The sequence below is a fragment of the Gobio gobio genome (assembly GCF_949357685.1).
Source record: "Gobio gobio genome assembly, chromosome: 14".
In the NCBI taxonomy this organism is placed as follows: Eukaryota; Metazoa; Chordata; class Actinopteri; order Cypriniformes; family Gobionidae; genus Gobio; species Gobio gobio.
Genome location: NC_137107.1, coordinates 19,015,886 through 19,030,183, shown reverse-complemented (window position 1 = coordinate 19,030,183; position 14,298 = coordinate 19,015,886). Strand labels below are relative to the sequence as shown.

The 14,298-nt window shown below is 35.8% G+C and overlaps 1 protein-coding gene across 2 annotated transcripts in view; it reads right to left on the bottom strand.

Annotated features, from left to right (window-relative positions):
- Positions 1 to 14,298, bottom strand: part of ebf1b (EBF transcription factor 1b) — a 142,815-nt gene that overhangs the window by 9,463 nt on the left and 119,054 nt on the right. For both annotated transcript variants that reach the window (XM_079835387.1, XM_079835388.1), the window contains exon 11: positions 9,838 to 9,926. In XM_079835387.1, coding sequence (XP_079691513.1) covers positions 9,838 to 9,926 — 89 coding nt within the window. The remainder of the gene's footprint in view (positions 1 to 9,837; positions 9,927 to 14,298) is intronic.

Genomic DNA, 14,298 nt, shown 5'->3' with positions numbered 1-14,298 from the left:
ATGTGATTATGTGGCTTGTGCAATATCTCCACATTATCAAGCTAGCAAGCATGGGAGAATTGCAACAAATGGCACAATAAAAGTAAAAGTTCACACACTAAAGCCTGTGTTTTGAGCAAATTTTGCCAAACAATGAATTAATGATGAAACATGGATCCTATCAGGTAGGTTTGTCATTTAACGACTTAACGGTAAAAACACTCTTAAGGAAAATTCACATGAATTTCACATTTTTCACAAAACCGCAATGCTTATATGATTTTGAATGTGGAACATGTGGAAATTTTAAATCTCAAATGTTATTTTAATACGTTTACATGATTAACCCTCTGGTGCTCTTTGCATGGCGGTCAAAGAGTGAAATTAACGTGTTATTAAACTATAATAAATTAATATGATCAAACTATATTTTAGTTCGCTAATGTTTTTTATTTAATATTTTGTATTTTTAGGGGACCTTTTATGGCACGAAATTATGATTATGCAGTAGTTATATCCATTATACCCATAATCCATGTATTCACTTTTTGAGCATAGACCTGAAAATTAAATTTCCAACTTAAACTGTCATAAATCTTGAATGTTTTGGAGCACAGACTTATGTTTGGTCTCTTTTCAAAGATGACAATTGGCAGATTATTGCTGAAGTGCAAAAAAAAAAGTTTAAAAAGGTGAAAATCAAAAAAGTTATAGAATTTTATGTTTATTATTATAAAAAATGCACAAAACTACTTTTTCCAATTTTATATGAAATATGTATTTTCTAAAACTAGGAGAAAATCAAAGCCATAAATCTAAACAAGCTGTGTACCAAATTTGAACTTGATATCTTAAAAAATTAGCTTTCAGTAAGATTTTGTTTGGGCGCATTACCAAAAGCTTCCACTAGATGAAATTTTTCAGGACCATTTAACCTTTTCGAATCATGTTTTGTTTTTTTTTGTTTTTTTTGGGGGGGGGGGGGGGGGGGGGGGGGTTTACATATCATGTACTAAAACCTTTTCCAAGTTTAGTACCATTCTAATGAAGAATGGTACGAAAATATTATTAATAAAAATGAAACAAAAAAATGCATTGATATTAATGTAAGTTAAACCATCATATGTAATTTATAACATTCATCATTAACACAATTTTCCATAAGATCTTACCATCTTACATAAATAATTGTATTGTTATAAATGTTAATCAATCATAAACCTTTCTTGGTCATAATGATAAAAATCGAAATCATTCTTACGTTAATTGTTGCACTGATATAAATGAAAATTGCTTGCACAACTATTTTACATGAACCGTTTCATTGACATAAATGCACATAACATTTATAAACGTAAAGTGTTGCATGCACGAATGCTTTTATGAACAGTTTTCAAAGATATTTCTTCTTCTTATGTTCATGAATTTAGTAGTTTTATATCTAATGATCATGGTTACCTGTGAAATCTTTTCATAAATGTACTGTTGTTAGATGTTTACATTGCAGTACTGTTCACACGGTCCTCAAACACAGCGTTTCCCTTATATACGTTCACGTGTGGGAGAAGTTAATGCAGAAGGGCGCTGCTCCAGCTAACCGAGTGACAGGCAGAAAATTGCCCCACCCCCCCACCCCCATCTGAACGCAACCTTCACCAGGATCTTACCCCTAAGCATGTGTGCGAGTGCTGTGTTGGAACATATTGCCTTCCAATCAGGCCTGGGGTGTGTCTCACCGCACACACACACAGACACACAAACGCACAAACAAAACTTGACGGGGGGTCAGGCTAGCAATGAGGAGTTTTAGTGCGCTGTCCAAGGTGCTAAATTCACTCAATTATGGCCGTGCTGGCACTGTGTTAACCTCTCATTATCGTCACGGGGAGCTGTTAGAGCGATAGATCCCGCGGAGAGAGCGAGGAGGCGGAGGAGAGTCCCTCTGCGGCCCAGCGTGGGGGAGCGTGAAAGGGATACTGGCGAGCGAAAGGCCCCGAATGAACGTGGGGCGGCCCGGAGGCAGTGAATTCCTAGTACGTGTGAGTTTAGCCAAAACATCAATCAGATGCAGCAGAAAAGATGAGGAGCAGAGGTCGATGATGAATACTGTAACAGCAGAAACACTGAACTCTATACATCACAAGTGTAATAAGAAACACTCTTAAGTTTTTCTATGCCTTTGGACCACACTATAAAAAAAGATTTTTCGAAGGTGTAAATAAAAGGTTATTGCCGTACAGTGCGTTTTAAAAAGAAAATCCTCTTTCAGTTTCTCTACTTCACAAGTTTCACTTGCTGTTTCTTTGTAATTGTTTGTGATATTTACTTGCAATTTCTGGGAAATTCTAAAATGTTTACTTTATCCTAGAGTGCAGGCACATAAAACTCTATTGTATGCAGTATGAATGGCAACAAAACTGATAATCAAACATAACTACGACAACAATTTTCACTCACCCACTCAATTATTTGTACGTTTCACAAACAATTACAAAGAAATGACAAGATTGAATAAAAACTGAAATAGCAGTATTTAAATAGAGAGTATTTTCTTGTAAAATCTACTCAAATAATCTTTATTCATAACTTTGAAATATCATATTTTTATGGAGCCCCTGAAAAGACATGGTGGTGGAAAAAAATATTGGATGAAAAAATAATAAGTCAATGCTTTTTGCTGTTTGCGTTCCCCTGAGAAACTTTGCGTTCCCTTGCAAAAAAACTTTGCATTCGATCGTAAAACTTTTGTGTTCTTTGTGAGTGAACGCAAAGTTTCTCAGGGGAACGCAAACAGCAAAAAGCATTGACTTATTATTTTTTCATCCCATGCCATATTTTGTTTCTTCACCATGTCCCTTTAGGGGCTCCGTAGATTTTAGAGAATCCACAATTGTCCCAAATGGCACTGCATCAGCAATAGCTCATCAAACTACTTTTAAAAGATCATGATTCCCCCGACATTACGTGACCGTGCCACACTTTACAGGAAGTAGCACATCATGTTCAAATCATCATTTTGATAGCCGATAAAAGCCCTGTACTGTTCTAAACTGTCTGCATTTGTTCACAGTGTTGATTAGATCAGATCTGACACAGCATGACATCATCATACGGTGACAACAACGTCATATGCAATGATATCAGCAAATCTGGTTTCCCAGAAAAGGTTTTCAGTCAATACGCGTTATAAAGTATCGACATGATAAAACATGTTGCACACAATCTTCTAAATGCCTAAATAGTTTATACCTTTTTAGTAATAAAAGGCCTTTTAGTATAATTCTAAAAATGTCCACCTTCTGGTCGTGGTACATGTTCTTTTTGCTGTTAAATCATTAATGCTTTTTATAAAGAAAATGCAAGAATAACCTGTATATTGCAAGTAATATTTCAGAATAAACACTCTCTGGACTGAAGCTTAGGTTTATTTGATTATCCATCACTGTTTAGAAAAATCATGTTAAAATGTGAGTGTCAAATATGATACGTTAGGCTTTCGAGGAGCGTTTATTATCTTTCAATCATCATTGTATTGCAGTGCATTATATGTTTTGCCCCCACAATAAAAACTACAGAGCTTCAATCATAAAACGAGGCATTTAAAATATGATCGTAGTAAGACATATTATTGGGAGATATAGAGTGACAACTGATATTTATATACATTTTATGTAAGTAGTGTGCTATACTGCTGTAATATTTAATTTCATCTCATGGTTTGGCCATATAAAACATCACTTACTGCACAGTTTGGACATCTGATTATTTTTTTCCCCTCAAGTAATAGCACCATAGTCTCACTATATCATATAAGCCGTATGTATCAAACATGATACTCAACAAAATACTATTATGCTTTTAATTGGGAGGTGGGGGGTGTTCAATAAATGGGTCATTATTTTGTAATATAAAGAATTACTTTTTGTCTTTTCCTAACCCAAAGCTGTAGAATGAGTCTTATGGACAAATTTTTAACATGCTTTTTTAGAAGATTTAAAGTGAACGGTTTGAACATCTTATTTGTGTTCACAGAATCAGTAAAGTCAACGGGAGTAACATGAGGGTAAACCATGACAGAATTGCTATTCCTTTAAGAACACACATTCTAAAAACTGATCAATAAAAGGACCAAAATGGGCAGGTTGTGTTGGTCCATGTCGGACCTCATTGTCAATGTAAATGTCCAGTAGAGCATTCACACTTCTGTTGTCCTCTCTAATCCTTTCATACGGGCTACTACACCGTCTGTCCTTCTGTGTCTCTCATGTCTGTCTGTGTCTGAGTTTGAACAACACACACTCTATATAAAACTAAACCGGGAGGTTTAGATTTGGGAAACATTGAAAAACGGAATGAAAAAAGGCCACTTTTGTTCATAATGTCCATAATTGTTTCTCTAATGACTGATAAAAATGTAAAAAAACAAAGAAATACCTATAATCGCATGTGCTGTCCAGCAAATGTTCGCTTAACCCACACAAAAAAAGGGTGTTTCACATAAAAGCTGTGTCAATCCTGCCTGAAATTCCTATGCTGTATAAAAAAATAATAAAAAAAAACATTTGTTTTTGCAGAAAAAACTGGCCTGTGGTTGCCAGAATAATTCTGTTAAAATACAGTAAAACTAAACCTGATTTGTTCTTTTTTTACTTTCAAAAATGGCACAATTAAGAGTATTTTACAGTAAAATTACATGATTATGTTTATTACAGTTTTCCCCAAATAGAATAAGGGAACCATTAATCAATGAATAGGTTTTTACTGTAACATCTGTACAGTCTAAAATTAAGACAAATAACAAATATCCTACATATTGTGAACACATACAGTAGCTTCAAAATAAGCAAACATATCTTGAACTTAAGTTATGGTTAAGTTATTTTGTTTTGTATGTGTGCTTACTTATAATTTGAGGACAAACCTGTTTCCACAAATTAGACGAATTAAAAATAAGTTAATAAATTATTCATTAATCAGTCAGTCCATCTATTTAGGGACAATAAGGTACGTCCACATCCTCAACGGTAACAATCGTTCATGAAGTAAATATATTTTTATTCTAAAAAAGTATTGGTTTAACGTTGTCTGTAATTATATAGTATATAATTAGCTTTATATAAAAACAATAGAAGTTGGTATGGTATGCCTCATTTAGATGGCTAGGTAAACATATGTGTATGTGCCAGTCTCTCTCTCTCTCTCTCTCTCTCTCTCTCTCTCTCTCTCTCTCTCTCTCTCTCTCTCTCTCTCTTTGGCGTCCCAGTGCTGGGCTGGTATGATTGAGGTGAGCAGTTGAAAAGAGAGCCCCGTCAACAAACTGTTATTACCTCAATAAGGACGAGAAAATCGATGGGGCGGAGAGGAACAGAGCGTGTGTGTGTGTGTGTGTGTGTGTGTGTGTGTGCGTGTGTGGCGCCACCACTGCCAACGGGACAGCGGCCAAGACAAGAGAGATGGAGAGAGAGCGAGAGATTATGTATGATTCTCTGTTCCTCCATATGTCCGACCTCTTCATTGAGCTCAACACTGTTCTGAATGTCAGAGGTGCCAGTGTGCTGGAATAATTTCTCTTCCTCTTCTCAAGCACACACACACACACACACACACACACACACACACACCCTCTGCTGTGACTCAATTACTGGTGGTGGAGCAATAATAAAGTCCGGCCAGCGGAGACTTCGATCGCTGACCTGCCGGGAGGCACTGCTGGACAGCTGACTTCACCATGATGGATCACCTCTGGGTGCCCGCGCTCTTAAACTCACCCACACACGCACACACCGCTCTTAAACATAAACTCACATGTATATAGTTCATCACCAAACATGCACACTTTTGAAACGAACAGAATAATCTCAACAAGCGAAACATAATAATACTTAATACGCCTATATAGAAGTTGAATGTTGAATGGGAACTTTTGAAGTTTCAGTGATTTTGCTTACTAGGAATCCTGAATCCTGAATCAACATTATTGTTAGTCCTGGAACAATATTCCTATCAACCAATCAGATTTCAGGGCTAGAGAAAGGTGGTTGTCAAGAGTAAGATTGTGATAGGTTGATGAAGGTATGAAGGTATCATTTACTATATAATATAATTAATATAATATAATATAATATAATATAATATAATATAATATAATATAATATAATATAATATAATATAATATAATATAATATAATATAATATAATATAATATGATATGATATGATATGATATGATATGATATGATATAATATAATATAATATAATATAATATAATATAATTAATATAATATAACATAACATAACATAACATAACATAACATAACATAACATAACATAACATAACATAATATAATATAATATAATATAATATAATATAATATAATACAATATAATTAATATAATATAATATAATATAATATAATATAATATAATATAATATAATATAATATAATATAATATAATAATTAATATAATATAAAATAAATGTATTCATCATATTTAACAATAAATATCTCTGGAAAAAAAGCTTTGTCATATACCACACGATAAAAGAGATGTCTATTTATAATATAATGTAATGTAATGTAATGTAATGTAATGTAATGTAATGTAATGTAATGTAATGTAATGTAATATAATAAATATAATATAATATAATATAATATAATATAATATAATATAATATAATTAATATAATATAATATACATTTATTCATCAAATTATGCATTTTGTAATTAATAAATTAAAAGCAACAGTTAATGGGTGGGTTTTTAACTATGAGACTATATCATTATATTATATTATTTTATATTATATTATATTATATTATATTATATTATATTATATTATATTATATTATATTATATTATATTTATTATATTATATTACATTACATTACATTACATTACATTACATTACATTACATTATATTATATTATATTACATTACATTATATAAGGCCTGTTGATTACTATAAAGATAACTATAACTATATTAGAATGCACACCAAGGCAGAACAATGGTTGGTGTGGATGCGGATTGGCTCTCAATGTGTTTATCGTTCATCAGCTGAAAAAAATAATTTTTAAAGGGATTCCAACGATATTGTTCCTCTGTGACATTATTATTATAGAGCCAAAAGACTTATTTAAATCAAAATGCCAGCATGTTGCGTTTCGTTCTTCGCTTAGGGGTAAAAAGAAGCGGTATCCTGTTAGCAAACATCTCGACACCGCCCACACTGCTGAGAGGGGCGTTCAGATGAATAATTAATAAGTGCTGCACGCTTTCATTTCAATAACAAAATAAACACACAAAACACAAGTATTTTTAAATAAAGCGTAAGAATCTGATACATCACGTTTATTTAGTTAGCACTTATATCATAGACACCATGTTTAATACCATAGCTTTATGGTATTAAACATGAAAAGCAGTGCCATTGTCTCATTTCATCATAATTACAATTTCATATTCCACTATAAAGCAGCTCTCCAGTGTGTTCAAGTTTTCACTCCTGGATGTCGGACCTCGATGGACTGAACAGAAGAAACGAACCAGAGAAGATTTTCACGTCAAAGAAGGCGGAGCCTCCACGCACAACTACCTATTACGTAATTGCCATGGGCTAATGGTAGTACAAAGGTGTTTACCAGCTGGAGCAAACTTTTCCAGAGAGTTTGCTTTCGCAAGCTGTTCCGAACTCCCAAAACAAACTCCAAACGAACTTCGTTTTGGCCTGCTTTTGTTCGAAATGACGTCACATCAGTTCATTCTTCAATTTCGCTTGAAGTATATCGGGGCCTTTAGTCCCAAACCTTAGGCCTAAGCTGAGGTCTAACCCTAAATCCCCCCACCCCTCCCCCCGAAAAAGGATTTCGATAGGAATGTTGTTCCAGGACAAACAAGAAAGTTGATCCAGGAACACGTTGTACTTAGCGAAATCTAAACCAGTGTTTTCTGACACTTGACCTAGTCCTGGTATAACTGAGATTTCAGAGTGATTGAACAAAGCCTGTTTTATGCCATATTTCTAGAGCTCCAACACAACAAATGCAAACTAAATAACTCCATTCATTGACTTTATCTTATTTGGACTATTTGCGCAACTAAACAACAAGGTTTTAATAAGACCAAATAGCCCAACCTGAAAAACAGTTCACGTACTATACAGAGTACCTGTTACACTTAGAGGATGACATTACAACAAACACAACACATGCAAAACATGGCTCGATATACATGTAGAAGTAGAACAACATCAACAGACAGATTTTTTTTCCATGATGCAACTCTTTCTGTCCTTTTGCAACAGACTCTAATGTTCATCCAAGCAGAATTATTACCATATGAGTTTCATCACCAAGACAATGATGACATAACCATGCAGCCCGCCATCTCAGTCCTTCATAAGTGAGAATCATTACTTTGATGCTATAGCTAATGCTGTAGCACTCTTTCTGAATCAAGGAAGGAGGATCTGGAAGCACTTAATAGTGATAGCAGAATGTCAGATGAAATGCATACAGCTATATAATGATTCATGATTCAGCCCACCCAACATAGTTTCTTGATAAACCTGTTAGTTCAATGGAGTCATGCAATTAAGCCTTTAAATATTAATCAGCTATCAATATATATACACACACACACAAACACACACACACAAACACACATACACAAACACACACATATACAAAATGCATACACATATATACAGCTCTGGAAAAAATTACCAAGACCACTTAACATTGATTTCTTCCATTATGACCACCTTCCTAATATTGTGATGGTCCCCCTTTTGCTGCCAAAACGGCCCTGACCCGTCGAGGCATGGACTCCACTAGACCCCTGAAGGTGTGCTGTGGTATCTGGCACCAAGATGTTAGGAGCAGATCCTTTAAGTCCTGTAAGTTGCGAGGTGGGGTCTCCATGGATCGGACTTGTTTGTTCAGCACATCCCACAGATGCTCGATTGGATTGAGATCTGGGGAATTTGGAGGCCAAGTCAACACCTCAAACTCGTTGTTGTGCTCCTCAAACCATTCCTGAACCATTTTTGCTTTGTGGCAGGGCGCATTATCTGCTGAAAGAGGCCACAGCCACCAGGGAATACCGTTTCCATGAAAGGGTGTACATGGTCTGCAACAATGCTTAGGTAGGTGGTACATGTCAAAGTAACATCCACATGGATGGCAGGCCCCAAGGTCTCCCAGCAGAACATTGCCCAAAGCATCACACTGCCTCCGCCGGCTTGCCTTCTTCCCATAGTGCATCCTGGTGCCATGTGTTCCTCAGGTAAACAACGCACACGCACCCGGCCATCCACGTGATGTAAAAGAAAATGTGATTCATCAGATCAGGCCACCTTCTTCCATTGCTCTGTGGTCCAGTTCTGATGCTCAAGTGCCCACTGTTGGCGCTTTCCGTGGTGGACAGGGGTCAGCATGGGCACCCTGACTGGTCTGCAGCAATGCAGCCCCATAAGCCACAAACTATGACGCACTGTGTATTCTGACACCTTTCTTTCAGAACCAGCATTAACTTCTTGAGCAATTTGAGCTGCAGTAGCCAATTGATGGGACCACACGGGCCAGCCTTCGCTCCCCACGTGCATCAATGAGCCTTGGCCGCCCATGACTCTGTTGCCGGTTCACCACTGTTCCTTCCTTAGAGCACTTTTGATAGTTACTGACCACTGCAGACCGGGAACACCCCACAAGAGCTGCAGTTTTGGAGATGCTCTGACCCAGTCAGAAACATTGTGATATTTTCACTTCGATCAAGACTCAATTACTCAATTTAGCACATTTCTGTTGATGTGTCTTTAACAATAGAGGAAATATTGGAAATGCTATTTGTACCTTTGGCAGGCGTTCGGGATCTCCTGGATGTCGAGGTATCACCTTCTGTAACCGCTGAAAACCATAGTCTATGGTGGGCTCGTTCAGAGCTACAAACAAAAGCAAAGACAAATCCATCAATTTTACGTCATTTTAGAAAAGACTGGTTTGTTTTTTTACTATTTATCTTTTACATTTAACGCTAGTACATGGCTGACCGTTGTAAGGCTGTATTTTTGGGGAAAAAACTGAACATGGACATTTAGTTGTTGTAAATTAACATATTTTCCCCCTAAATATACAGCTACAACCTAGAGTAATAACTCTGTAGAAAATGCAATATTAATATATAAAACGGTTCTAATGGAAGTCATTTAAATTGGTGGGAATTCTTACACCCATGTTAAGTGCACGAAGCGCATATAGCATGTAATCGTAGGACGTTCATGTTTTTACGTTTAGCGCAGTAATTACTTTGCATAAAGTCTTTATGCTGTCAAAAATGTGAAAGCCTGTCACTCAGTCTGAGCAAAGGATGAGATGGAGGACAGAGATATTAACAAGCGATCTGACACCATTTGTTCCAGTAATGGACAGAAAATGGAAAGAAGAAGACCTGTTTATGATGGCACTTTGTTTGTAAAGTGCCACAGTTTTAAGAGCCAACTTAAAAGTAAGGGACCAAATAAAAACTCCTGATGGCAGTTGCATTTAAGACAGTTCTGTTATAACCAGCTCAGACAAACTACAACTTCTAAAGAGATTTTATATATAAAATTATGTATGTATGTGTACAGACAGACAGACACACACACACACACACACACACACACACACACACACACACACACACACACACACACACACACACACACACACACACACACACACACACACACACACACACACACACACACACACACTGTATGTGCGCACATGTCTGTGTCTAATGTTTAAATGTATAATCTTCTTCCTTTAAATACTTTGGTCAAGTCAAGATTAATTTTGGCAATTTTATATGATTTATTTGAAAGAATTAAAAGAACAATTTCATGTCTATCCTTGTATTGTTCAACTGGTCAAGGTTGATATGAGATTTAGAAAGTAATTAGTAATAAGTAAAGCAATACTTTTTAGAGAGAGTAATTAGTACAATAATCTAATAATCACTGTTGAAGATATAATTTGTAGTTAACAATTAACTACTTTAGAGTAACTTGCCCAACACTTGACATTAAATGAAAGATTAATATTATATTATAAATACTTTATTCAATCTAAATCGCACAACCTCCTCCACAACAATAGATAATACGTAAAGGCAAAATAAAAAATTAAATAAAATATAAATTGCAAAAAAGACTTTTTTATTGTGCAAAGCATACAATTTGACAATACTGGAACATTTAATGAAACCTTTAGCAGGCGCTTAAATTCCTGTGTTCATATTACATATTCATAACAGCCTGTGTTATACAGGTGCCAAGCTGTGTGCCGTCCTCTGTGTTTTTTGGTTAGAATGCGGTTAAAAACATAATGGGATCTAAAAATGGCATCCGATTAGGCCCAAAATATGAACATGTATTGCAAAACGTTCAAATAACATGTCAAATGAGAGTCTGGTCCCAAGGCTGTTGAAGGATGGATGTGTGAGGAGAAAGAGAGAAAAGAGGAAGAGAGAAAGAGAGAGTGGTTTGGACAGTTTGAGTGTGAGGGAGTGTTAGGGGCTGCTGGGCCATGAAACGAAGGTACTTTCCTGTCGGTTGGAGCAGATGGTTAAGATACTGTAAATTCTGTTTAAGTTATATTGAAGTTGGTACGTGGCAATTAGGAACATATAGGTTAATGGCTGTATAAGTGCTGCTGTTCACAGTTATTACTGTAATAAAGGACCTTCAATTACACGTTTCCTTGGAAATGTTGGTTGATAATATCTAATTAATCTGAAACACCTGTCTGGATGAAGGAGAAAGAAATGCGGTATGTGTGTGTGTGTGTATTCCTGTGTGCGGGGCATCTGTTAATAAAGCGATATGGAGATGGATGAGTCAGTGCGCTAGCAAACACATTCACATGCTTGTATGTGTCAGGAGTACTTCACTCCTCTCTTATTGCCATTGATTTCTACATTGTATCCAATCCTCTCACTCAGCCTGGGGAAAACATTCACTTACCGAGAGACCTAGAGGTCGACAGAGAGGATAGCAGAGAGAGAGAGAGAGAGAGAGAGAGAGAGAGAGAGAGAGCAGTGGAGAGAGAGCGGGGACAAAGGGGTTCTCAAGACGTGTGGGGAAAGATAAAATGCTAGGATTTGTTTTTCACAAGGAATTGTCTTAAAGAAATCACCATAATTTACCCTGGTTTCAATACTTCAATTAAATAAGCCTTAAAACATTAGTATACTATACTATACTATACTATACTATACTATACTATACTATACTATACTATACTATACTATACTATACTATACTATACTATACTATACTATACTATACCCGTGTTTCCCAACCTTTTTTCGGTCATGGCACCCTTTGAAAATGTTCTCCATTTTGTGGCACCCCCTATCATACGTTACGCTAGGGGTGTAACGGTACAGATTGCTCACGGTTCGGTTTGTATCACGGTTTTAGGTTCACGGTTTCGGTACGGTTCAGTATTTGCTATGTTCAGGGAAAAATGGGACTAATGTCAAATAAAAAATAAAAAAAAACTAATAAGAACAAATAATTTAAATACAAGCAGCAGCACAAATAAATACTATTGAGTAAAGATACTAATAAAATAAACTATGCTTTTCAGGTTTTTCAGGTATGTCTAACATTAGTTTTCAGATACAGAAATTGATCGAATGTAAAATAGCATTGCATATTTGAGTGTATAAATTGAAGATTAATCCTATTAAACTTACAAAAGATATTCAATCAAGAGCAGTGAGTGATGTCCTTGTCTTTTGTTGTTTGACATTAAACAGACAGCAGTAAAGGCTACTGCCTCTTTAAGACCTAATGCATGGATATGCGTCGTCTTTCTGACTGTATAAAGTTTACTTAAGGCATATACAGACTATGTCAGCTAGAATACTCATCAAGATGGACATGTTGACATACTTTTTGTGTGAGTTTGTCCGTTCAAGAACAAGACTTGAAAGAGAACTCAATATTTGCGTGCTGTGAGACGTGTGCGCGCTTTCGGATGAGTGCACAGAGACAAATTTTCTCACAGCGCGCGAGTCTTCTCATTCACGTCTTCTGGCACTACAGCCGGGTGATGACGGCGAAAATTACTGGTCATATTCGAACATACGGCAGCACTCGCATGCATTGAACAAAGTTTACAAAGAGATAATTATTTGAAAAATTAGAATTTTTTTTTTTTATATATTTGAAGGACTTTTACACGGCACCCCTGCGGCACCCTGGTTGGGAAACACTGTACTATACTATACTATATTAATAATGTACCATCTACATTATTAACATAATAATATAATATAATAAATAGAATTAGTTGTCATTGTTGCTATTAGTTTTAATTACATGCATTTATTATATTATATTAAATAATGTACCATCTACATTATTACCATAATATAATTAGTTGCCATTGTTGCTATTAGTTTTGATTCATTCAATGCATTATATTATATATTATATAGCGGGTACAATGGCAATCATGCCTTCTGAAACCACAGTATTTTTGTCACAGTCACGTTCCAACCCCCTTTAGAAAAAAAACCCTACGAGAAACTGTGTATTTGAAGATGATGTTTCTTATGAAAGAACCTTTCCTCCACTTTCAACACAGGCTAATACTGTGGGTCAATGTGTTCCTCAAGAGAATATGAGTTTCCAATTTGATACACTTTTTGATTTGGTCACCACTCACCACATCCTCTAACCCTCACTTTAAAGAACACTGAGATATCAAGGGCATTGAGACATATAAAGTCAATTTATATAGAGGAAATAATCCCTTCAGGGGTCTAACAAGGGACAAACTCAAGAGAATGAAGTTGAAGCCCTTCAACTATTTAAATATCTCTATTGTACGAAAAGTTCTCTTCCCAAAATGGGGAAGTGGGATTGTTGTTGGCCTAACTTTTCACTGTAGCCAAGTGCAGTATTCACTACATGTGAAACAAGCGCTAACCACACGGTAAGTATTTATAGTTTGGCCCAACTCCACTTCTTCAAACTGTTTTATTGTTTTCCTCGTATTAATACCACATGGCATCAATTTGCACAGGGATGTTGGTTTATAGTTCTCCCTTGGTAGTTCTAGCGGTTAAATAGCCAAAAATAGCCTAAGAGAAGTAACTGTGCTATAGCTAATTTAGCAGCTCAAAATGTTTCAGAAGGGAGTTGTTAAAATAATATCAGTTTGAACCATGGAATTATGTGCTAGTATGACAACGGAGAGCAATCCAATGCAGCTACTGTAGTTCTGCTTATAGAGTTGATATCCCATATTGACATGATC